We start from the raw sequence: 18,607 nt of genomic DNA, 5'->3' as shown, positions 1-18,607 counted from the left end.
CTCTTCATCAAGACGAAAGTCGATTCACATGTCTGAAACCTGCTCGTTGGCAGTTCTTTCACGATATGTTGGCTGGAGCAAGGGGAGCTAAGGCAGCTAACAGGGAACTGGACCCAGCTAGGGCTGACGACTGCCATATGCCATATGGCTGCATGATCTAGGTCTCCAGCAGTTCAACGCTTACGCAGTACTCTCTCACTAGACTAGTCTGCAGTTAGCTAGCTCATTGCAGTCCTTTGATGTTTTCGGAACGTCGCAGTTTTCGCAGACTTGCTGCCTGGTGATGTTTTTTTTTTGTTGTTGTAACTACCCGCATCACCCTGACGTCACCACTTTTTCTTTACCTATCCCATCCTCATGCGAGTCGCGACAAACCTCATCACCACGTCCGGACTGTTGAACTTGAACAACATGTTGTGGTAATTTACTTCATTTCTTCATGACTTGTTTTTTGCTGTACTATATATTCCAAGCTCGGGTGTAGAAACCGCAGCTCTTCCCTCTAGCCTCCCTTGTATACTCGTACATGCTTTTTCCATTAGCTTCTGTAGCAATCACGTCTCTATATGTTGCGCTATGAGCATGCAAGAAATCCAACGAGACCAACCTCCATGCTCGAACACCAACAAGGACACAACTAAGCTAGTCGAAACGACGTTGACTCCGGCCACTTGCTGCTGGCCTTTTCGGCATATGAGGTCTTGGCAGCCTGGTCGCTGCCCCACTCGCCCAGTAGGTCTAGACCGGCAAGGGCTGTCTCAAGGGACACGATATCTGCGTCCAGGGTCGAAGCAAGCTCCTTTTCGTTCTCTGTTTTTGACTCAGGGTTCAAAAGCTGCTGGCAAGTAAGAAAGGCGTGCTTGTGCGGCACGCTATTCTCGTGCGCCGCAAGGAAGGATGTGTTCCATTCGTCAAGTTTCTGCGATTTAGGAAGGAGGGTCTCAAACTCGGCATCGACAACTTCTGCGACTTGGGGTGGAAGAGGCTCTGAGAGTTTGTTGAGGGCTTGGCGGAAACGCAGCAGTTGAACGTGAAGAGTGGGGTGTGATGCGTCGATTGAGTGGGCCGCCGAGAGGCACTTGAGAGCAAGTGCATATTTGCCTAGACGCACAATTAGTCGGTAGTCAGTGGTAGGAGAGAGAAACATACCCCTTCGGAGGTGCACCTCGAAACCAAGGAATTGAGCCTCGATATTCTTGGGGCTGAATTCCAGCAAGGGCGCAAGGAATTTGAGCGCATCCTGTAACGGCTCCTTTGTCTGGACAAGCTTGTTGCCCAGAGGATCAGGGTCTTCTTTCTTGACCTCACCCTCAGCGCTCTTAGGGTTAGCAGCTGCTTTCCTTGCTAGCTCGCGCTTGTCCGCCTCAATCTTCTCCAGCCGCTGCTGCTCCTTCTTGGCCTTCTTGAGGGCCTTCTTCCGCTCGGCATCATCGGCACCGGCGGCACCATTGAGTTCTGGGAGCGGGCCATGAGCGAGGTCCGGGTCGTCGTGAAGGAGTATATAGGCCTTGATGGCTGAAAGTGCCACTCGGGCGTAGAATGGGTGCTCGCGCAGACGATCCTCCCACCGAACCATATCAACATACGCTCGAATCATGCCTTTCCGCAGGGAGAAGCTGTGGAAGTCAAACTGGTCCTCCTGCCACACATCGAAGATGTTGTAGACGGCGTGGAACCGCTTGAGAGCAAGCCCAAGCTTTCTCTGTCGAAGATATGACTCGCCATCTTCCGTCAAATACCACACGCATTGCATTTCGTGAAGATCGCCCAGAGCGCCACCAACAGTCTCGTTTCGGGTAAACTTGCTCATGTTATCGAGCGCTTTGTCGTTCTCGTTGTTACGGAGCTGGTACTTGGCAGCCTTAGAGTTGATGTAGCGGTCCTTCTCATCGATCTTCCTGGCGTTTTCCATCTCCTCTGCTGCCTTTTCAATATTTCCGTAGTGCTTCCAAATCCTAGCCTTGGTCATCTGGTACTCCACAGCATTGGGGGAAAGTTCAATGGCCTTTTCGACATTCTGGAGAGCCTTAGACAGGTCGCGGCTGAGGTGATAGTTATAGTGCTGCGCGAGGAAGTAGTATGCTGATGAGAGGAAGTCGGTGTTCTCCTTAGCGGAGTCGTCGGTCGAGCTATTTGCCTGAGGTGTTGAGACATAGCCTTCAACCAGCTCTTGTACCGTATCGCGTTTGCTAGGGTTGGTGTAGAGGAATTTAATGTTCGCAAAGAGGGACGGGACACCCTTCTTCAATGAGCGTTGCAAGTAGGCGTCGGCAGCCTGCTTAAACCCATCTCCGTCCAAGAAGTCCAGGGGAATTCTGCGTGGGGCGTCACCACGAGGGAACTTCTCCGCCCAAGAATCATACAAAGCCTTCAGAGCTGTGTGGTCGTCGCTAGAGATGCCCTTAGCCTTTATCAAACCATCGTAGTACTTGGAGTTCTCTGAGTTGCGTTCTAGAAGATCTTCATAGGCTGTAGCCGCTTCTTCCTTCCTGTCGAGGCGTAGGAGGTAGTCCGCCTTCATCTCCATCACAGCAAGCACGTCTGCGATTCGGTGTCCTACCGACTCGAGGTGTTCCAAAGCCTTCTCAAGGTTCCCTGACTCGGCGATGATTGAGTTCTTATACAGGGTGGCTTCGGAGTGTTCCATATCTGAGAGCGGTGGTGGGGACTTCAAGGTCTCTTCGTAAGTCGTCAGTACCTTTTCGGCCTCCTCAAGATCCCCCGAAAGGTGGTGTGCAATCGCAAGAGCCGTCCAATTCTGTCGGAAACCAGGTCTAGCCTGTAGCATCGTACTCCTGCTCTGAATGTATCCCGGGTAATCCCGCATTTGCATCTGAAGGAGGGCGAGATCGCGCTGAATGGGCTGGGAGTCCGGTTCGATCCTTAGCGCAAATCGGTATGCCTTGATAGCCTCCTCGTAATTCTTCTCCGCTCGATACAGCAAGCCGTACACATGCCAGCAAATATGCGACTTCATGTCGTTCTTCAGAGCCTCCTTGGCCAGGGCGAAAGCCTCTTCTTGTTGTCCTTGGTTGCTCATGATGAGAGCCTTCATCGCTAACGTATCGCCATGATTTGGGTTTTTTCGGAGGACTTGTTCAGCTGTTTTGATGCCTATATATTCCTCAAAAAAGAATAAGAAAAGAAAGTATGACAATCAGCCTTTTACGTCCGCCCGCATGAAACATCGACGACCAGCGTGGTCAATTCGGGTTGGGAACTCACCCTTTTTGTACTGTTTGTTCTCGTAGTATCGGACCACCTGTCGAAACAGGGAGGCATCCTTCGAGCTCAATTGCTGCGGCATGGTGGGCGTTGCAGAATTGTCGGCGGAGATGTGGTCGAGTGAAGGTAGAGGAAGCTGATCAGATGTGCGCGGGGGAGAAAAGCGGAAACGATGAGCAGCGCAGCAGCAATCGGGCTCAGGCACCGATAAGCTCAGCGCCGGGGGGCAACTCACTTGACAGCCTACCGCTCCTCAATTCACAGAGGGTAATTGAGAGCCAGACTCAGACCCATCCCGAATTCTTCACGCCACCTGCTAGACGCCTGATGCAGTTCTCACTCATGCTCAACTCCGCGGCTGTAGCGGCTGTAGCGGCATTCGCTTCCTCGAGGACGAGCACCAGCAAACCGACAGGCCATTTCACCCAATGCCTTCATGCATCTATTTGCAACCACACTTTCGGTCAACGCCAATACCCTCTCGTCGGAATGATCTTTGGGGAGAGCTTCAATAGGACAGGCCGGCCTCACTGATGATATCCTGAGTGTTACTCTTTCAGCACGGTCCCCTCGGTCTTGTCAGCGTACCCCAGTGGTGCAGCCCAGCAGGGGTGGCTTTCGGGTGCATAAGAGAATGCTTGGAAAATGTATATTCGAAAGCTGTCTACTGATATTATCTCTTCAGGTTACACGCATATACTCCATCCTCTGCAAAGCAGGTCACCTCTATCGCAGAGGGCTCAGGGTTCCGTGGATAAACGCTGCCACTCTTCTGGAGCACGTTTTCGCCTTTGACATCGCGGATATATCATAGATCGAGGCCCCTCGCACGAAATCGGGGAATTTTGCGGCGCGGCAAGATCTCCTTCGTCACTATAGAGCTCTTTGGCTGCAGACTGGGGGAACACAGACAGATGGAAACAATGCCGGACCTCAAGATGTACCATGGGAGCTAGTTTCCATAGCTAAGGGCTAGAAACAGCCCGTCAGCGAACGCTTCCTACATAATCGGGTGTTTTCGGCTGGGGCTCTGTCAAAGTTGTTTGTATACTCCTGGTCGGGGCCTGAGCAGATCTACGACCTAGTTCAAAGTAATCCTCGAACATTTCACTCCAAACCAGCATGCAGAGGCATATACAGCGGTCCTTTCTCGGCAGCCGTGCCATCACCCGAATACAGGTCATGCTGCTAGTTCCCAAATCAAGCTGCTCCTATCAATCCAGCACATCTGCAGCTATCCGTTGCAGCAATTCGAAGCCTTTCCCGTCAAGCTGTCTTGTAGTACCATGGCCTTGGGATACTAAACACTTTCCACTGGATATTGCGGCTTCTCAAGAGCCCTTCAATACTATATAATTTGTTATTTCTCCTTGCTGTCGTTTGACTCTCTACATCATCCTCCTCACTCTCTACATATATATATATATATATGTACGCATGGTACCAGTCCCCATCAAGAATCGTTCTCAAATGAGTACTTATATGACTTCTTATATTTGTAGATACCTTTACATCATGTCAGCTATATACACCACAGGGATAATCCTCTATTCTGTTATTTTGCGAAAGAGAGACAAATGAAACCCTTATTTCGATGCGCTGGCTTCGAGTGGCTAGATCGATCTCTCCAGGTTTTCCCTCGCGGTAGGTATTCATACGAGGGGTTGACTACCCGCCTAGGTGAGGAGAATATATATCCTTGCGGACATTGATGGCCCTAGGTACTAATTCAGCTAGGTAGGCCCCGAATACCCGATGATATACTGCTCTTTCAATCCACTCAATGAGCTATATGGAAAGCAAACGCCCAGGGAAAGCTCTGGATAAGTCATGGCCAGTGCGATGCCACTGAGCTGACGTTCAGTATTAACACGCTGGAGGACGGTGGCTGTCTTCTCCATGCTTCTGAAGCGAAAGCATCTGGGCAGCCGTCAAGAGGTAATATATCAAGCTATGCCAGGAACAGGAATAGTGGCTCTTGTGCATTGCATGAGCACACCGGCGGATACGAATGAATGTCTGAAACAAACAGCCCATTGTAGAAGAGAGTTCTGTGTTCAAACTTACATATATATATACATTATTCAACCATAAACCTTACAATGGAGCGGCGCTTTTGAAACCCAAACCATGCTTTCAACACAAAAATAGATGCATTCCCCAAGTCATACACTCATCTCCTCTTTCTCTCCCGCCAACTGTCAAGAGCCTCCTCCCACCCCCCAGCAGCACCCCCACACCTCTCTGAAACAAGTCCCCAAGTCCTCGACCGAATGATCTCCTCCACAGTCCGCTGATTCCTCACCAAATTCGCCAAAGACTCGGTTCTCGCTTCTCGAGGGAAAAATCTTGCCGAATACGGATCCAACCGTTCATCAACGACCCGCTCCCGATCTTTCGCCGACTCCGTCTGCCGAAGTATTAGGTCCGGATCGTCCGGGTCGGGACTTGTCGCGACGCCGGCGCAGTATGCGAGTACGTCTGATCTTGTTTGCCATGATGGGAATAGCACGTTGTCTTTGAAGCCCTGGCACGCCGTGGGATCTATCTCTCGCCCGGCTTTAGAGTCTGTTTGTCTGATTGCCGTGGAGGTAGGATCGAAGCCTGAGCGGGAGGGGGTAAAGAGGGCATTGAGATTTTGGGTTATGGAGTCATCTATTGTGGAGCGGGAGAGGTTGAGGAAGTCTGTGAGGTGTGAGGTTGCGGTCAGTTCTTGCGCTTTGTAGCTTGGCTGGTGAAACTAGAATATACCTCGAAGCAACCGTTCATTGAAGCAGAACTGAGGACTTAATCCTGGCGCTGGCGTTGAAGAAGCTTGCACCATCTTCTGAATCTCTGTACCACCAGTACTCTGCTCCGCTTTGCCCGCACTGTCCCAGAGCCACTCCAGATTGTCTGATTGAGGGACGAAGTTGCGAGAGCTGTAAGGTTTGAGGCTAGGAGCACCGCTTGACCGCAGCTGAGGCAAAGGATCAATCGAAGGGTCAGTAGAATATATAAGACTATGATAAGGGCTCAACTAGCAAGAGCAGGTAAATTGGGAGACTTTCGCAGTCGAGAGCCGACTCGATGTCATCCCAGTGCCACCGCTAATGAGCTTCCATCTCAGCACGTGACTCCGTGACCCTGGACGCGTTAAGCTCGTGTTTGGGATGGAGGAGCTGACAGTAAAGCATTAACCGTCCAATTCTTCATAGACAGCTTCTGCGCATTGAATAGTCTTTACTTTTGCGTCGTCCAGACACTGCTACCGCAAATCCCCTGAATCCATCACCGTCATCTACATAGTTTCCCCGAGACCCTTATCCACCGCGATGCCCGAGCTCGCCGAAGTCCATCGCATCGTGCACTTCATCCGGCAGCATCTTGTCGGCAAAACCCTCACTAAAGTCTCTACGCAACATGACGATATAGTCTACGGCAAAGTCGGCACCTCCGCCGCCGAGTTCCAGAAAGCAATGGAGGGCAAGAAGGTAGCTGGCGCCGGCCAGCAAGGGAAATACTTCTGGATCACCATGTCCTCACCGCCGCACGCGGTGATGCACTTTGGTATGGCTGGCTGGCTGAAGATCCGCGATGCAGATACCTACTATTACCGTACGGACAAACCGGAGGATAAAGAATGGCCACCGAAGTACTGGAAGTTTCTCCTAGAGACGGACGGGGATCCCAAGACGGAGGCTGCCTTTGTTGATCCCCGTCGACTGGCGAGGATAAGGCTGGTGGACTGTCCGGCGGAGGATATTAGGAAGTTCACGCCGCTCAAGGAGAATGGTCCAGATCCTGTGCAGGATAAGGACACTGTTACAGAGGCTTGGTTGGGTGCGAAATTGAAGAGTAAGAAGGTTCCTGTCAAGGCGCTGCTTCTTGATCAGGCGAATATCAGTGGGATTGGGAACTGGATGGGGTTTGTATACTCCACGAACGGATTTTACGAAGAAAAGGCTAACTTCTGTCTTTAGTGATGAGATCTTATATCACGCTAAAATACACCCGGAGCAATACAGCAACACGTTATCAGATGATCAAATCAAGGAACTTCATTCAGCAATTCACTACGTCTGCTCGACCTCGGTGGGGGTGTTGGCGGACTCTGAAAAGTTTCCAGAACATTGGTTGTTCAAACATCGATGGAGCAAGGGAAAGAAAAACAAAACATCAGCTCTACCGAACGGAGAAAAAATCGTCTTCTTAACTGTGGGCGGTAGAACTAGTGCCGTGGTCCCAAGCGTGCAGAAGAAGACTGGCCCGGTGGCAGGGGATGTGAAGGACGAGGCCGACAGCAGTGATGAACGCGAGGTCAAGCGGAAGAAGACGGCACCAAAGAAAGAGCCATTGAACAACAAGAAAGCAGAAACGAAACAGCAAAGCAAACAGGAAATCAAGGCAGAAGACGAGGATGAAGACAAGCATAGTGTTCAAACAAGGCGACGGTCAACACGGTCTAGAAAGTAGTGCGAGCCATTGTTCAGACTGTGAGTCCATCCAGCTTTGCATGGAAAGTTTTGAAGTTGGCAATCCCTTGAGGACCCTTTCCCAGGACTGCGAATACAACATCGTTGAACCATCCCCGGAATTCTTGCTCCTGTAAAACTTCGACGAAGCAATCTGCCATATCTTCTCGAGGGTTGCCAAAGACGCCACAGCCAAGAGCGCCCAAAACCACGCTGCGGTGTCCGTTAATTACTGTAACCCGAAGTATAACTCGGATCTTCTCCTTTGTCAATTCCCGTTCATGGGGATCTGCGAACTTTGCCCCCATCGGTGTACCTTGCACTTTAGGACCGCGTATAGCAGCCATCGAGACCACACTCACAACAGGGAATGACGACGATTGTGTCGTGTCCCAAAGAGCGTAGTTGCTATCGCGGAAGATAATTACTGAAGGCGAGTAAATAGCCTCACGGGGCTTCATCGGATAAAACTGCGGCTTCAGTGTTTCCGAAAGTGTACTTCGGTAACAGAGGACTTCCTCCTGAGCAAGGGCTCCGTTAAGCCAGCCGCCGCCTGGGGTATGTGCGTTGGCCAAATTCAGAACGCAGACATGCTTAGTCCCTGGAGAGCCTGTTCGCTGCTCGGCGACTTTGATAGCGGCGTCGTAAGTATCATCATTCACGACCTTCACTTTGGTGGAAAGGTTGGGAAAGAACCTTGAACTCAGGGGACAGTATCTGTCCCTCAGACACAAGTATCCTTTGAGCGGAGCATCTGGTCTCATTTTCGCGATGGTCGGAATCATTCCATGCGTCTCAAGCGCGATTTTTGCCAGATCTGGTTTGCTCATTTTGGATACGCTGTGTATGTGACGAGTTGGTGATTAGAGAAGTGAATAACAATGATCAACAAATGGGCTTGGTCTCGAGGAAAGCAGTGACTCTTAAAAAGAAATACGAGTTGCGGCTGAGGCAGGCAGACGTTTGAGGTGCCGCAACAGCCTTCCATTTTATGTACTCACCGGCCGTCTGTATCCATCTTTGAGGCAAAGACCTGAGACGGTCGCACGTATGAAGAGATCTTTGACTGACGTTTCCGGACGCGATTCATTGTTCGACTCCGACTATCTTCTATGGACTCGAAACAACAGTTCAAACTTCAAACCAAAGAAATTCTGGGTTTCGGCGAATCGGTATGCTCCAATAGACGATTATGGTACTAGGTCACGTGGTGGGTCTCTCCGATGCCGGGACTATCTTATCGATGCAGCTGGTCCCCGCGGAGCTTCAGAAAATGAACCCGTCGCCACGCCAGATGACAAAGCACCTATCCCTCCCTCCCATATCCTTCTCTGTCTTTCTGATTTCTGTTCCTGATTAGACTTTCGTCTGTGTTATTCCACTGCTCATCCGATATTCCCGGCTTTGACCTTTCCAACGGACGAAACATAGCCCAATCTATCTTAGTTTCCGCCGCCATTCAGAGGGGCTCTTCCCCGCCGCTACAATGAGCGCCATTCTCTCCGCAGACGATCTGAATGATTTCATCTCCCCCGGAGTTGCATGTATCAAACCCGTTGAATCACTTCCGCAGAAGCAGACTCCAAATTCAGAGGTAAGTGACGCTTCACTGAACCTATCGAGCGGACGTTGACAGGTCTTCGAATAGAACCCCTTCGAAGTCACTACAGAAGATAAAGTCGAACCCGAAAACCTTCCTCCGGCGCAAATTTCCCTCACAGACTGCCTCGCATGCTCAGGGTGCGTCACTTCTGCGGAGGCGGTGTTGATCTCGCTGCAGTCGCACGCCGAAGTCCTCAACACCCTTGATTCGCACCCCGAGATTCGTCTAGCAAGTACGGCATCAGGGACGACCGTAGACACCCAGGAACAAACAGCGGAGGATGGTCGGGTATTTGTCGCTAGCGTTAGCCCTCAAGTCCGTGCGAGTTTAGCAGCCACATTTGGAATCTCGGAAAAGGAAGCGAATCATATTATTCACCAGTTTCTCAGTGGTCCCCAAGGGCTCAGAGCGGGTGGCAAGCATGGAAGTGGCTTCAACTGGGTTGTTGACACCAATACTTTGCGAGAAGCTGTGTTAGCCTTGACGGCGGATGAAGTGAGCGAATCCTTGGCTTCGGATACGGTCAGCAACGGCTCGACAAGCCCTAAGCGGCCCATACTTTCCTCGGCATGTCCAGGCTGGATCTGTTACGCCGAAAAAACGCATCCATTCATTCTTCCCCATTTATCCCGACTGAAGTCACCACAGGCGCTGGCAGGAACGCTTTTGAAGACTGCTCTGAGCAAGCAGCTCGGTGTACCTCCTTCCCGTATCTGGCACGTGGCGATCATGCCCTGCTTCGACAAGAAGCTGGAGGCCAGTCGAGAAGAACTGACAGATTCCTCATGGAACACAGCTCCTTCAAGCGACCCAAGCGCTCCTGTTCGCGATGTAGACTGTGTCATTACTTCGCGCGAGCTCCTCAGCCTGGCTTCATCCCGAGGAATTTCTCTACCATCATTACCCATGAAACCTCTCTCTCAATCACATCGCTTACCTTTCCCCGACCCAATACTCGACGCCTTCCTGTTTTCCAAAACCTCCTTATCAGCGCAAACAGCTGCCGCCGGGACGTCAGGAGGTTACCTTTACAGCGTACTTCTGGCATTCCAAGCGCGCAACCCAGGGAGCGAGATCGTCACTCAACGTGGGCGGAACGCAGATGTCGTGGAGTATACTCTTGTTTCTCCCGGAGGTGACCAAATCATGAAAGCGGCCCGTTATTATGGCTTCAGGAACATCCAAAACCTGGTGCGAAAGCTCAAGCCTGCCCGCGCATCAAGGCTTCCTGGGGCCAGGCCTGGTCAAGCAGCGACCGGCCGACGGCAGCCTGGGCTACGCAACGGGGCTGCCGCTTCAGGCTCAGACTATGCATACGTGGAGGTCATGGCGTGCCCCGGCGGCTGCACCAATGGAGGAGGTCAAATCCGTATTGAAGACGCCCGGGAGGCTACCACACAAGATGGTGCTTTGGAGCCATCAAAGCCATCACCACATGAGCAGCGCGCCTGGCTCGCACGTGTAGACGAGGCATACTATTCTGTCGAATCAGATACCGATGAAGATACAGGAGACTCACAAACACTGTCCCTCACCGACAATGAAAGCCGAATCCACAAAGCTCTCCAACATTGGTCTACCTTGACGGGTATACCGCTCTCAAAACTGGCCTACACGACTTACCGAGAGGTTGAAAGCGACGTCGGCAAACCGACCGCGCCAAATGACACCACACATGTCGTGGAATTGGCGGGCAAGATCGGTGGTGGTTGGTAGATTGGATGGATTGGTTTCACGCATTTACGTTATATACCCGTTTTTACACTTTTTGCATACACACTCTGCATTTACAGGATCGCATGGAGCATAGATATAAAGATAGCAAATATACACTTGATACCATCAACATCTTCATTCCTGCCATACTGTGGTGGATGGGCTGGTATTGCCCAGCGGGCCGTGATCAAAGAGATGAACCTCCCGAGGCCACCTGCCTTCGGTTAGTTACTCAAAAGGACATTCTAATCAGCTACAAATGTTAACCATGGCATGAGAAGGTATATTATTAACACTTGATATACCTCAAAGCGCCAAAACCTAGCACATACGACCACAGGGTGTGGAGAACAGGGCTTCCCGTCCGCTCAGCCGTACTTAAGCCACACGCCGGTAGGTTAGTAGTATGGTGGGTGACCACATGCGAATCCCTACTGTTGTATGTTTTTTGCGTCACGATCTTTTTTCTTTTGGAATCTCATGGTTGAGGTCGACAGCTGGAGTCGATAGTTATGGGGGAGGGATTAACAGGGAATCGGATGAGTTTGGTTACAAATTGTGTTGTGTGTGGCCTTTGTGTGTTTTGGTCGGCCTCTGGTGTGCATTCTAAACATGAGTAGGTTGGAGAATTGTGAACTTGTTTTGTGGTGATGTCGGCGGAGGCCATTCGCGCTTCCTGGTCTTCCTGAATTGTACCTAGGTATCTCGATGGCGCCTTCCTCCTTTGACGTTCGTTTTATTCACGCAAGTGCAAAGGACCTCATTGCTCGCGCCTTCGACATGCATGCAGGGTGTCGGGTGGAAAAGGAAGCGCAGAAGATAAAGAAGGCAAAAGACCAACGCGATAGGACGCTTTGTATCAGTATCTATGCTAATAAGTACAATGCCTGATCAGAATGAATAGCACAAAACAGTATAAGCTCTCCCCCGTTCCATCACCGAATATTGAAAGTACAGATCACAGCATCAAGGCTGCAAGCAAGCCAACAGCCCCAAGTCCAGCATTGAACCGCAAAGACCCAACACCATTGTCACCAGTGTAAGCGTCAGTTCCAGGCTCCGTACCGTTACCAGCACCACTCGGCGACGGCGAGGGGGTCGACGTGACCGCCGCAGAAGTCAAACTCGCAATTGGGGTAATAGTCGACGAAACGGTTTCACTCGTTTTGGTGATCGTCACACTAGAGAGGGTACCATGGCTGACGACGCTTTCGCTTGACGTCTCTTCGTGGATGTTTTCATTGTCGTCGCCCTCCGCGGTGTCCACATCAGTAACAACAGCTTCTTCGGCAATTGCAGTAACACTGGCCGTTTCAGTCGCTTCATTCGTTGTCGCCACAGCGCCAGGCCCGTACCCGTCCATGTACCTGGGCTCATAGGTTGCAGTACCCGTGTATTGCGGGCAACCTGGCACGGTGGTCTTCGGAGGTGCGCGGCCACCGCCGCAGTCGAGGAACTCGCAGATCTCGCCGGTATCAGGAACCCACCAGATCATCGACGCTTCGTGCCATTGGTTGGTGGTTGCGGAGGAGATGCAGCCGCCGATGTCTGTTTTCGCGGAGGCTAGGCCGAGCAGAGTGAGGGTTGAGAGAAGGGAAAGTGAGGTGGACTTCATCTCGGTGGTTGTTTGATAGAATAGCGAATGACTTCAAAGTTAGATTGGATATTGAACGAATGAATGGATTGAAAATGGATGAAAGAATGACTGGATGGGGTGAACGACTGGACAGTGGACAGCCACAGAAAAGAGGAGGGAGACGAGCAGGATCGATGGGAGAGGTGGACTCTTATGGCAGGAACAGCTGGTGGTTTTTATACTATCCACTCTGTCTGGGCGAGACCCGGCGAATGGAGCTTAAAAAGAGCCTAGAATAGGCTGCTGCTCTTTTAGCGCCAAAAACCCTGGATGGACTCCGATGGAGGCTGAAATCGCCCCAATGGCTTTGCTTGCCCAAAAAAAGAGTCCGCGCCACGAGTCAAAGGTGCAATTTCCGGGCCGGGGTTGGATTTCGATCTGGTTAGACAATACTGTACATCCAAGAAAGGGGTACTACCTATCTGCGAAGACATCTTTGAGCGAGATAGTATGTGTTCATGGGCCTCTCCGCGAGACCTCTGGTGGTCACTCAGTACCGCTCAAATCAGAGCTCAAAGATGGGAAAATATTAGCCTCTGTTGGTGAGGTACGTCAATGGCGGCTTACCAAGTTCCTCTACTTCGGGGACCTGAAGTAGCAAAGATGTTTTTAGTTTCATTAGTTACCAGTGGCTCGCGACCGGAAGCTTATAGGAGAAGAGGCTCGCAGACGTCACTCAATTCTTCCAAATTATATATCCTAACTTTTCTACACTTCAGTGATTTCGGCGAATTGCCAGATGCAACTTCAAACGGATAGATCGAATCGAGGGCGAGAACAACCTGGGAGAATCATATGCCGGGCGCTCAGGGGAATCGGAAGCCAGTAGTAAAGACAGTTTTTATCTTCATACTCAGGAAATGTAGACCAGAGTAGGCCTACCTTGTGTGGTTCCAGCTGTTAATCAGGACCCAGTAAAAAGATTCTCGTTCTATGCAGTCCATCCCCACCTGTTCGATATTTCGAGCGGCAATATATGTAGAGGATATAGGAAGAGAAAGCAAGTAGGTGTCTCAACATCCTGCTATCAAAAGATAGTGATGGGATGGGTAGGTAAGCTTCTCGAGCTACGTCTGCATAGCCCTAACTTACGCAGCCTCCGTTCCTTTACTATCTGGCGGTATGCATCCATGGATTCCTCCATGTAACCCTCAACCAGGTCCTCAAATATCCTTGTCCGAGTTCAGCCGAAAAGTCCGTAATATTCACTTAAGGGCGTCGGCTGTACCGGATGAGAACGGACAATTCAACATCCGACCAGATCAGTTTCTAGTGCTTATGTCCTAGTCTTAACCAAGAAATCCCATGAGCAATAATTATGCTCTATTGGCGTGATCTGCATCTTCCAATGCGCTAACCAAGCCCTAAAAATCTCCAAATCCAGATCTACGTCTCCAATTCGCATCTCCAAGACCTCAAAACAAATTGCTACACTGGGACCTGAATCCTCTGGCGAGTGAATGCCTCTGAATGACTCAGATATCCAGAATCAGCCCGTCTACAGTCCCAAAACAAAAACCCGAAGCTCTTTTTATGCAGAGCCCGGTCTCATTAGCCTGACTACTATATAACCCCCCCTCAACCCCTCACCTTCTATGAAACCCCTCATCACTACATCTACCCTCGCAATCCCAGAACCACTAAACCATCATTCACATTCCATCCTCAAGAGCCAACAAAGAGACCCCAAAGAACTAACAAAATGACCACCCCCCTGCGCATCGGCCTCCTCATCTTCCCCGGCTTCCAAGCCCTCGACGCCTTCGGCCCAATCGACTGCCTAAACATCCTCTCCCGCACTCACCCCCTCACCCTCTCAATCCTCGCGCACACTCTCGACCCTGTCTCAACCCGCGACCCCAACCTCCCCAACGCCCTCGGCCAATCCATCGTGCCCACACATACATTCTCCTCCCCGCCAGAACTAGACCTCCTTCTCGTCCCCGGTGGCTTCGGCACCAGACATCTCGACTCAGAGCCCATCAAGGGTGCAATCCAGTTTATTGCAGATGTCTACCCGAGTCTGAAATGGTTGGCGACGGTCTGTACGGGGTCGGCACTGGTTGCAAAATCCGGGGTGTTGGATGGGAAGCGGGCGACGACGAATAAGAGGGCGTTTCAGGATGTGACGAGCTGGAGGGAGGAGGTGGAGTGGGTTGCGAAGGCGAGGTGGGTTGTTGATGGGAATATCTGGACGAGCTCTGGAGTGAGTGCGGGGATTGATTTGATTTTGAGCTGGATTGGGGTGGTTTATGGGGAGGAGGTTGGCAGGGGTATTGGGGAGATCATTGAGTATACGAGGCATGAAGATGCGGAGGATGACCCGTTCGCGGGCTTGTATGGGTTGGCTTGAGTATGTGCCTGTTTATCTTGAATGTTTATATGTGGATGTATGTACAGGTGGGATGTGGTGTGTGGAGATCAAGCGAACGAGACATTCTCCTCTCTAAAGAACTTCTCCTCTTCAGGCGTTGGGTTTCTCCCAAGAACCTGGTTCCGATACGGATACCGTCCGAACCGGGCAATGAGGTCGTGGTGTTCCTTCTGGAATTTGGAATTCTGCTCGCAGACCTTCAGGGCAGCTTCTCTGTTACTCGCGAGAGTCTCACGGTACACCTGCTCCTGCTCGCTTAGCCCACTTGGTTGTTCATCCAGCAGCCGGTTAACGACCTCCTTCATCTCGTCGTACTTCTTCAACGCAATATCCTGGTGGCCCAAGTCCTCCGAGTGCATGAGCGGGAGGTAGAACCACTGCCGCAGGGTAATTCGGTATCGAACATCCGGGCTTGAGGAATCAATTCCCTGGTCAAGTGCCCGTAGAGCAATTGCTCTGGACAAAGGATCGAAGAACGTGTAAACGAGCGCCGACTCCTCGCCGCGGTAACAGTTTCGCGGAAGTTGGTCGAGCAATACAACTAGGCCTAGCCAGTCCAGTGCGGAGCTGGGATTGACCAGGTCAAGAATTTGCTCAGCTTGGGCTTCAACTTGAGCTTCTGTTTGTAACTCCGGGCGAGCTTGGTGGATTGCTGCTAGGATGGGCTTGAATTGGGTTCTATCCGTGTCAGTAGGTATAGGTATGTAGAAGGCAATGGCTGTCTCACGCGCATTCCAAGTCAAATCCAGCATCCTTGGCAAACCAACGCTGAAACGCCTCCTGAGTAGGGAGCGTCAGATGTTGCTCGTCTGCTATATGCTGGAACCACAGGCCGTAGACGCGGCTTGGTAATGACGGATCAAGGAAAGTCGATAGGTCAACCTTTGGCTCGTTTGACATCTTTGCTGGCTTTGGCTGAATTGGTCCGGTATGCACAGCTCTAACTCTACGAATTGACGTAGCAATTGGAGGCGTTCTAGGTGAGATCGAAGGAGAAAATGTGCTTCTCGGCGCAATCCGAGGCCGAAGAGTAGTGGAAAATAGTCGTTTGCAAGGTGTTTTGGACCGGAGTACAGGCAACATGTCTGGAAAAATAACAATTGAGAGTCAGATGGTAGTAAGAAGCTTATATATCCGATTTATTCGGAGTTCAAACCATGCCAGATGATAGATCCCTGTCAATCTGGGGATGGTTCGTCAGAGGAGCCTCCGATTTAGGAAGCTCGGCCGTAGTACGTCATAATCTCGGGCTTCGGCCTTTCGAGCACCGTGCTTACATAGCAGAGACTCGTGCTGCCTCAGGCAGAAAGGTAAATCTTCCTGGGGCGGGCCTGATTAAATTTCCAGAAAAAGATCCTCAACACCAAGAAAGAAATCAGCGACAGCAACATCCCCGCCCACCTCCGTCTTTCGCTTTTGACCATTTAAGTCCACTTGAACAGCGCATCTGTGCTCTCGAAGCTCATCTACTACCTTTGAAAAAATGTCTCGCGAAGCCTACCAAGTGCCCTCCCTCGGCGGCGGCCAGAACGCTTTCAGCAACGACAACCTCGGCTCCGGCTCTCTCGACGGCCCTATCGTTGCCTACCTTTGCGGTGAATGTAACGCCCGCGTGTCGCTCAAGCGTGGAGACCAGATTCGATGCAAGGAGTGCGGGCATCGTGTGCTGTACAAGGAGAGGACGAAGCGGTGAGTCTTTTCTCTCTCGATCCTGCCTGCCTCTGCGGCAGGGAGAAGAACATTCGTCTGATCAAATTGCTGACTCTTGGTGTTCTAGTATGGTTCAGTTTGAGGCGCGATGAGCGATGGGGGGCATTTTTTGAGGCTGTGGTAGACCGTTAACGGTCCCGCTGGGATTACGATTTATGTGCATTCGTTGGCGCTTTGGGAGTTGGGACTGCATGCTGAGCATAAAGTGTCGGGACTCATAACTGAAGCTACGATAAGGTTATTCGCTGCAAGGAGAAGTTTTTAGGGCTTGATGTTCTGTCGGCGCTCATGAGCAAAGTTCCCGGGTAGCGTCCAATATGATTTAGTCCGACGATATTTATATACCCAATCACTTTTTCATGGTTCAGTATCCAAGTACTCGTCATCGCGTGGAGTATCTCGATTGATTAGAGAGGGCTCGAAACCGGAGAAGAGACTATTGAAGCTTGTTTGAGACTTCAATGAATTCTTCAAAGCATTTAAGAGCCGAGCCGCTCTCAATGGCCCAGCGCGCACGCCGAACACCCTCCTTCCAGCGTCCACCACCGGGACCACGTTCTGTGATCACCTGGCCATCATCACCAAGTCCCATATTAGAGCTGTCTGACTCACAAACTCCTGAGGTAACTAGAAGCGCAGCGACGTTCATAAGCACGAAACTCAGGATGGGGTCATCCCGCGGTAACTCGTTCCGAAGTATGGACATAAGCTTAGCAGCATTATCCTTCGGCATTTTCCGTCCATATACAGCGCTGAGCGGGTTGCTCGCTAGACCAAAATCTGCCGCTTCTAACTGGAACTCTTCCCTTTTGGCGATGGTGCGCGGTACGGCGTACTCGTCGTCTTCATCATCCGCCTCGTCTACCTTTGACTCGTCGAAATCGGGGTTGGGTATTTCAGTAAGCTGCCAGCAGTTTGTCTTTCCCGCGCAACTGATTTCGTCCAGATCTTCTTCACCACATACAACAAGGGCCTTCTTGACTCCATTCTGACGCAGTGCCTCCACGAAGACGTTACCAAGGCCCTTGTACGCCACACCTACTACACGGGCCTCTATAGCCCAGTCGACTGGGTTTGCGAGGGGGCCCATAAGATTGAATATTGTCCGCAGTCCGAGGTTTCGGCGCACATTATCGGCGTACATCATTCCATAGTGGAAGTTCGGAGCGAAGAGGAAGGCATAGTTTGACGCGGCGTAGACCTGGCTGAGGTTTTCAGAGGTGACAGCACCAATCTTGGGAGGAACAGGAGTTATCGCGTTGAGCACATCGGCGGATCCCGAGAAAGATGTTTGCGCGCGGTTTCCGTGCTTGGCCATGACGAGGAGAGGAGAGGCGAGGATGGATGCGGTTGTGGAGATGTTGAAGGTAGAATGCGAATCGCCGCCTGTTCCGACAATGTCACACTGTGACGGAGACCTGGGCGTCAGAATAGTCTATGGATTGGCAGTCTGCTTGTACACTTACCAGTCCACCTCTATAATTTCCTTCGCTCTTGCCGCGAGACTGGATTGCCTTCCTCAGAGCATCCCGGTCGGTTTGACGGGCAGCCTCCCGCATGCGATGAGAACATTTCGCAATGACCTCGGCATCTTTATCCAATTGAGTCGAGTGCAGAAGAGTAAGAAGGGCTGCAGTTTGAATGTCTGATAAACGGTCCTCGAAGATTAATGCGAATGCCGATGCGATCTCTGAAGCTTCAACTGCGACTTCGGACGCGGGGTATGCAAGCTTCTTGAGGAGGGGACTAATAGAGACGGTCTCCGGTTTTTGGCGAGTTGGGGAGGCCATTGTGATTTGGCTTCTTCAAGTGTATGGGCTCAAGATGCCTATGAGAATGATGACTCAAAGCCAAGCACCTTCAGCAGGAGGGGAACCGGCTTTAAATAA

The 18,607-nt window shown here is 51.2% G+C and overlaps 10 protein-coding genes across 10 annotated transcripts; 4 read left to right on the top strand and 6 right to left on the bottom strand.

Annotated features, from left to right (window-relative positions):
• Window positions 1-76: 76 nt before the first annotated feature.
• Window positions 77-3,433, bottom strand: BJY04DRAFT_188372 (peptide alpha-N-acetyltransferase complex A subunit NAT1). The gene is made up of 3 exons (XM_073711205.1): window positions 3,226-3,433; window positions 1,150-3,114; window positions 77-1,101 (listed from the first exon to the last, which is right to left on the bottom strand). Exons 1-3 carry the CDS (start codon window positions 3,305-3,307, stop codon window positions 638-640), a joined length of 2,511 nt encoding a protein of 836 aa, XP_073571388.1. The 5' UTR covers window positions 3,308-3,433; the 3' UTR covers window positions 77-637.
• Window positions 3,434-5,398: 1,965 nt separating this feature from the next.
• BJY04DRAFT_218023 (MIX23 family protein) lies at window positions 5,399-6,049 on the bottom strand (the record flags this gene model as incomplete). The annotated part of the gene is made up of 2 exons (XM_073716216.1): window positions 5,399-5,910; window positions 5,977-6,049. The coding sequence occupies 2 exons, from the start codon at window positions 6,047-6,049 to the stop codon at window positions 5,399-5,401; spliced, it is 585 nt and encodes a 194-aa protein (XP_073571387.1).
• A 365-nt stretch (window positions 6,050-6,414) lies between these two features.
• Window positions 6,415-7,687, top strand: BJY04DRAFT_55246 (putative formamidopyrimidine-DNA glycosylase). Its single transcript, XM_073720629.1, has 2 exons — window positions 6,415-7,132; window positions 7,188-7,687. Exons 1-2 carry the CDS (start codon window positions 6,540-6,542, stop codon window positions 7,678-7,680), a joined length of 1,086 nt encoding a protein of 361 aa, XP_073571386.1. The 5' UTR covers window positions 6,415-6,539; the 3' UTR covers window positions 7,681-7,687.
• Window positions 7,688-7,693: 6 nt separating this feature from the next.
• On the bottom strand, window positions 7,694-8,509 carry BJY04DRAFT_218021 (uncharacterized protein; the record flags this gene model as incomplete). The annotated part of the gene is made up of 1 exon (XM_073716215.1): window positions 7,694-8,509. One exon carries the CDS (start codon window positions 8,507-8,509, stop codon window positions 7,694-7,696), a length of 816 nt encoding a protein of 271 aa, XP_073571385.1.
• Window positions 8,510-8,968: 459 nt separating this feature from the next.
• Window positions 8,969-11,281, top strand: nar1 (iron-sulfur cluster assembly protein NAR1). Its single transcript, XM_073720628.1, has 2 exons — window positions 8,969-9,273; window positions 9,328-11,281. The coding sequence occupies exons 1-2, from the start codon at window positions 9,166-9,168 to the stop codon at window positions 10,996-10,998; spliced, it is 1,779 nt and encodes a 592-aa protein (XP_073571384.1). The 5' UTR covers window positions 8,969-9,165; the 3' UTR covers window positions 10,999-11,281.
• A 334-nt stretch (window positions 11,282-11,615) lies between these two features.
• On the bottom strand, window positions 11,616-12,813 carry BJY04DRAFT_188363 (putative cell surface protein). Its single transcript, XM_073711204.1, has one exon. It carries the CDS (start codon window positions 12,611-12,613, stop codon window positions 11,957-11,959), a length of 657 nt encoding a protein of 218 aa, XP_073571383.1. The 5' UTR covers window positions 12,614-12,813; the 3' UTR covers window positions 11,616-11,956.
• A 1,039-nt stretch (window positions 12,814-13,852) lies between these two features.
• Window positions 13,853-15,021, top strand: BJY04DRAFT_55219 (DJ-1/PfpI family protein). The gene has a single exon (XM_073720626.1). The coding sequence runs from the start codon at window positions 14,337-14,339 to the stop codon at window positions 14,985-14,987; it is 651 nt and encodes a 216-aa protein (XP_073571382.1). The 5' UTR covers window positions 13,853-14,336; the 3' UTR covers window positions 14,988-15,021.
• BJY04DRAFT_55221 (DUF924 family protein) lies at window positions 15,022-16,179 on the bottom strand. Its single transcript, XM_073720627.1, has 2 exons — window positions 15,736-16,179; window positions 15,022-15,686 (listed from the first exon to the last, which is right to left on the bottom strand). Exons 1-2 carry the CDS (start codon window positions 16,089-16,091, stop codon window positions 15,056-15,058), a joined length of 987 nt encoding a protein of 328 aa, XP_073571381.1. The 5' UTR covers window positions 16,092-16,179; the 3' UTR covers window positions 15,022-15,055.
• An 81-nt stretch (window positions 16,180-16,260) lies between these two features.
• BJY04DRAFT_188360 (Rpo12/RPC10 RNA polymerase subunit family protein) lies at window positions 16,261-16,807 on the top strand. The gene has a single exon (XM_073711203.1). The coding sequence runs from the start codon at window positions 16,492-16,494 to the stop codon at window positions 16,699-16,701; it is 210 nt and encodes a 69-aa protein (XP_073571380.1). The 5' UTR covers window positions 16,261-16,491; the 3' UTR covers window positions 16,702-16,807.
• A 175-nt stretch (window positions 16,808-16,982) lies between these two features.
• BJY04DRAFT_55207 (anthranilate phosphoribosyltransferase) lies at window positions 16,983-18,604 on the bottom strand. The gene is made up of 2 exons (XM_073720625.1): window positions 18,185-18,604; window positions 16,983-18,123 (listed from the first exon to the last, which is right to left on the bottom strand). Exons 1-2 carry the CDS (start codon window positions 18,506-18,508, stop codon window positions 17,155-17,157), a joined length of 1,293 nt encoding a protein of 430 aa, XP_073571379.1. The 5' UTR covers window positions 18,509-18,604; the 3' UTR covers window positions 16,983-17,154.
• Between the last annotated feature and the right edge of the window lie 3 nt (window positions 18,605-18,607).

The sequence above is a fragment of the Aspergillus karnatakaensis genome (assembly GCF_047715665.1).
Source record: "Aspergillus karnatakaensis strain CBS 102800 unplaced genomic scaffold BJY04scaffold_23, whole genome shotgun sequence".
NCBI lineage: Eukaryota > Fungi > Ascomycota > Eurotiomycetes > Eurotiales > Aspergillaceae > Aspergillus > Aspergillus karnatakaensis.
This window is presented reverse-complemented; position numbering and strand designations above follow the sequence as displayed.

What these genes read in the sequence shown, in the direction of transcription:
- BJY04DRAFT_55221 (XM_073720627.1), bottom strand. Translation starts at nt 16,091, where the DNA reads ATGTTGCCTGTACTCCGGTCCAAAACACCTTGCAAACGACTATTTTCC. An exon ending in GGATTTGACTTGGAATGCGC is followed by an intron (nt 15,687 to 15,735) that starts GTGAGACAGCCA and finishes TGACACGGATAG; the next exon opens with AACCCAATTCAAGCCCATCC.
- BJY04DRAFT_188372 (XM_073711205.1), bottom strand. Translation starts at nt 3,307, where the DNA reads ATGCCGCAGCAATTGAGCTCGAAGGATGCCTCCCTGTTTCGACAGGTG. An exon ending in GAACAAACAGTACAAAAAGG is followed by an intron (nt 3,115 to 3,225) that starts GTGAGTTCCCAA and finishes AGGAATATATAG; the next exon opens with GCATCAAAACAGCTGAACAA. An exon ending in CGAGGTGCACCTCCGAAGGG is followed by an intron (nt 1,102 to 1,149) that starts GTATGTTTCTCT and finishes TTGTGCGTCTAG; the next exon opens with GCAAATATGCACTTGCTCTC.
- BJY04DRAFT_55219 (XM_073720626.1), top strand. Translation starts at nt 14,337, where the DNA reads ATGACCACCCCCCTGCGCATCGGCCTCCTCATCTTCCCCGGCTTCCAA.
- BJY04DRAFT_55246 (XM_073720629.1), top strand. Translation starts at nt 6,540, where the DNA reads ATGCCCGAGCTCGCCGAAGTCCATCGCATCGTGCACTTCATCCGGCAG. An exon ending in GGGATTGGGAACTGGATGGG is followed by an intron (nt 7,133 to 7,187) that starts GTTTGTATACTC and finishes TTCTGTCTTTAG; the next exon opens with TGATGAGATCTTATATCACG.
- BJY04DRAFT_55207 (XM_073720625.1), bottom strand. Translation starts at nt 18,508, where the DNA reads ATGGCCTCCCCAACTCGCCAAAAACCGGAGACCGTCTCTATTAGTCCC. An exon ending in GAAATTATAGAGGTGGACTG is followed by an intron (nt 18,124 to 18,184) that starts GTAAGTGTACAA and finishes TCTCCGTCACAG; the next exon opens with TGTGACATTGTCGGAACAGG.
- nar1 (XM_073720628.1), top strand. Translation starts at nt 9,166, where the DNA reads ATGAGCGCCATTCTCTCCGCAGACGATCTGAATGATTTCATCTCCCCC. An exon ending in AGCAGACTCCAAATTCAGAG is followed by an intron (nt 9,274 to 9,327) that starts GTAAGTGACGCT and finishes GTCTTCGAATAG; the next exon opens with AACCCCTTCGAAGTCACTAC.
- BJY04DRAFT_188363 (XM_073711204.1), bottom strand. Translation starts at nt 12,613, where the DNA reads ATGAAGTCCACCTCACTTTCCCTTCTCTCAACCCTCACTCTGCTCGGC.
- BJY04DRAFT_188360 (XM_073711203.1), top strand. Translation starts at nt 16,492, where the DNA reads ATGTCTCGCGAAGCCTACCAAGTGCCCTCCCTCGGCGGCGGCCAGAAC.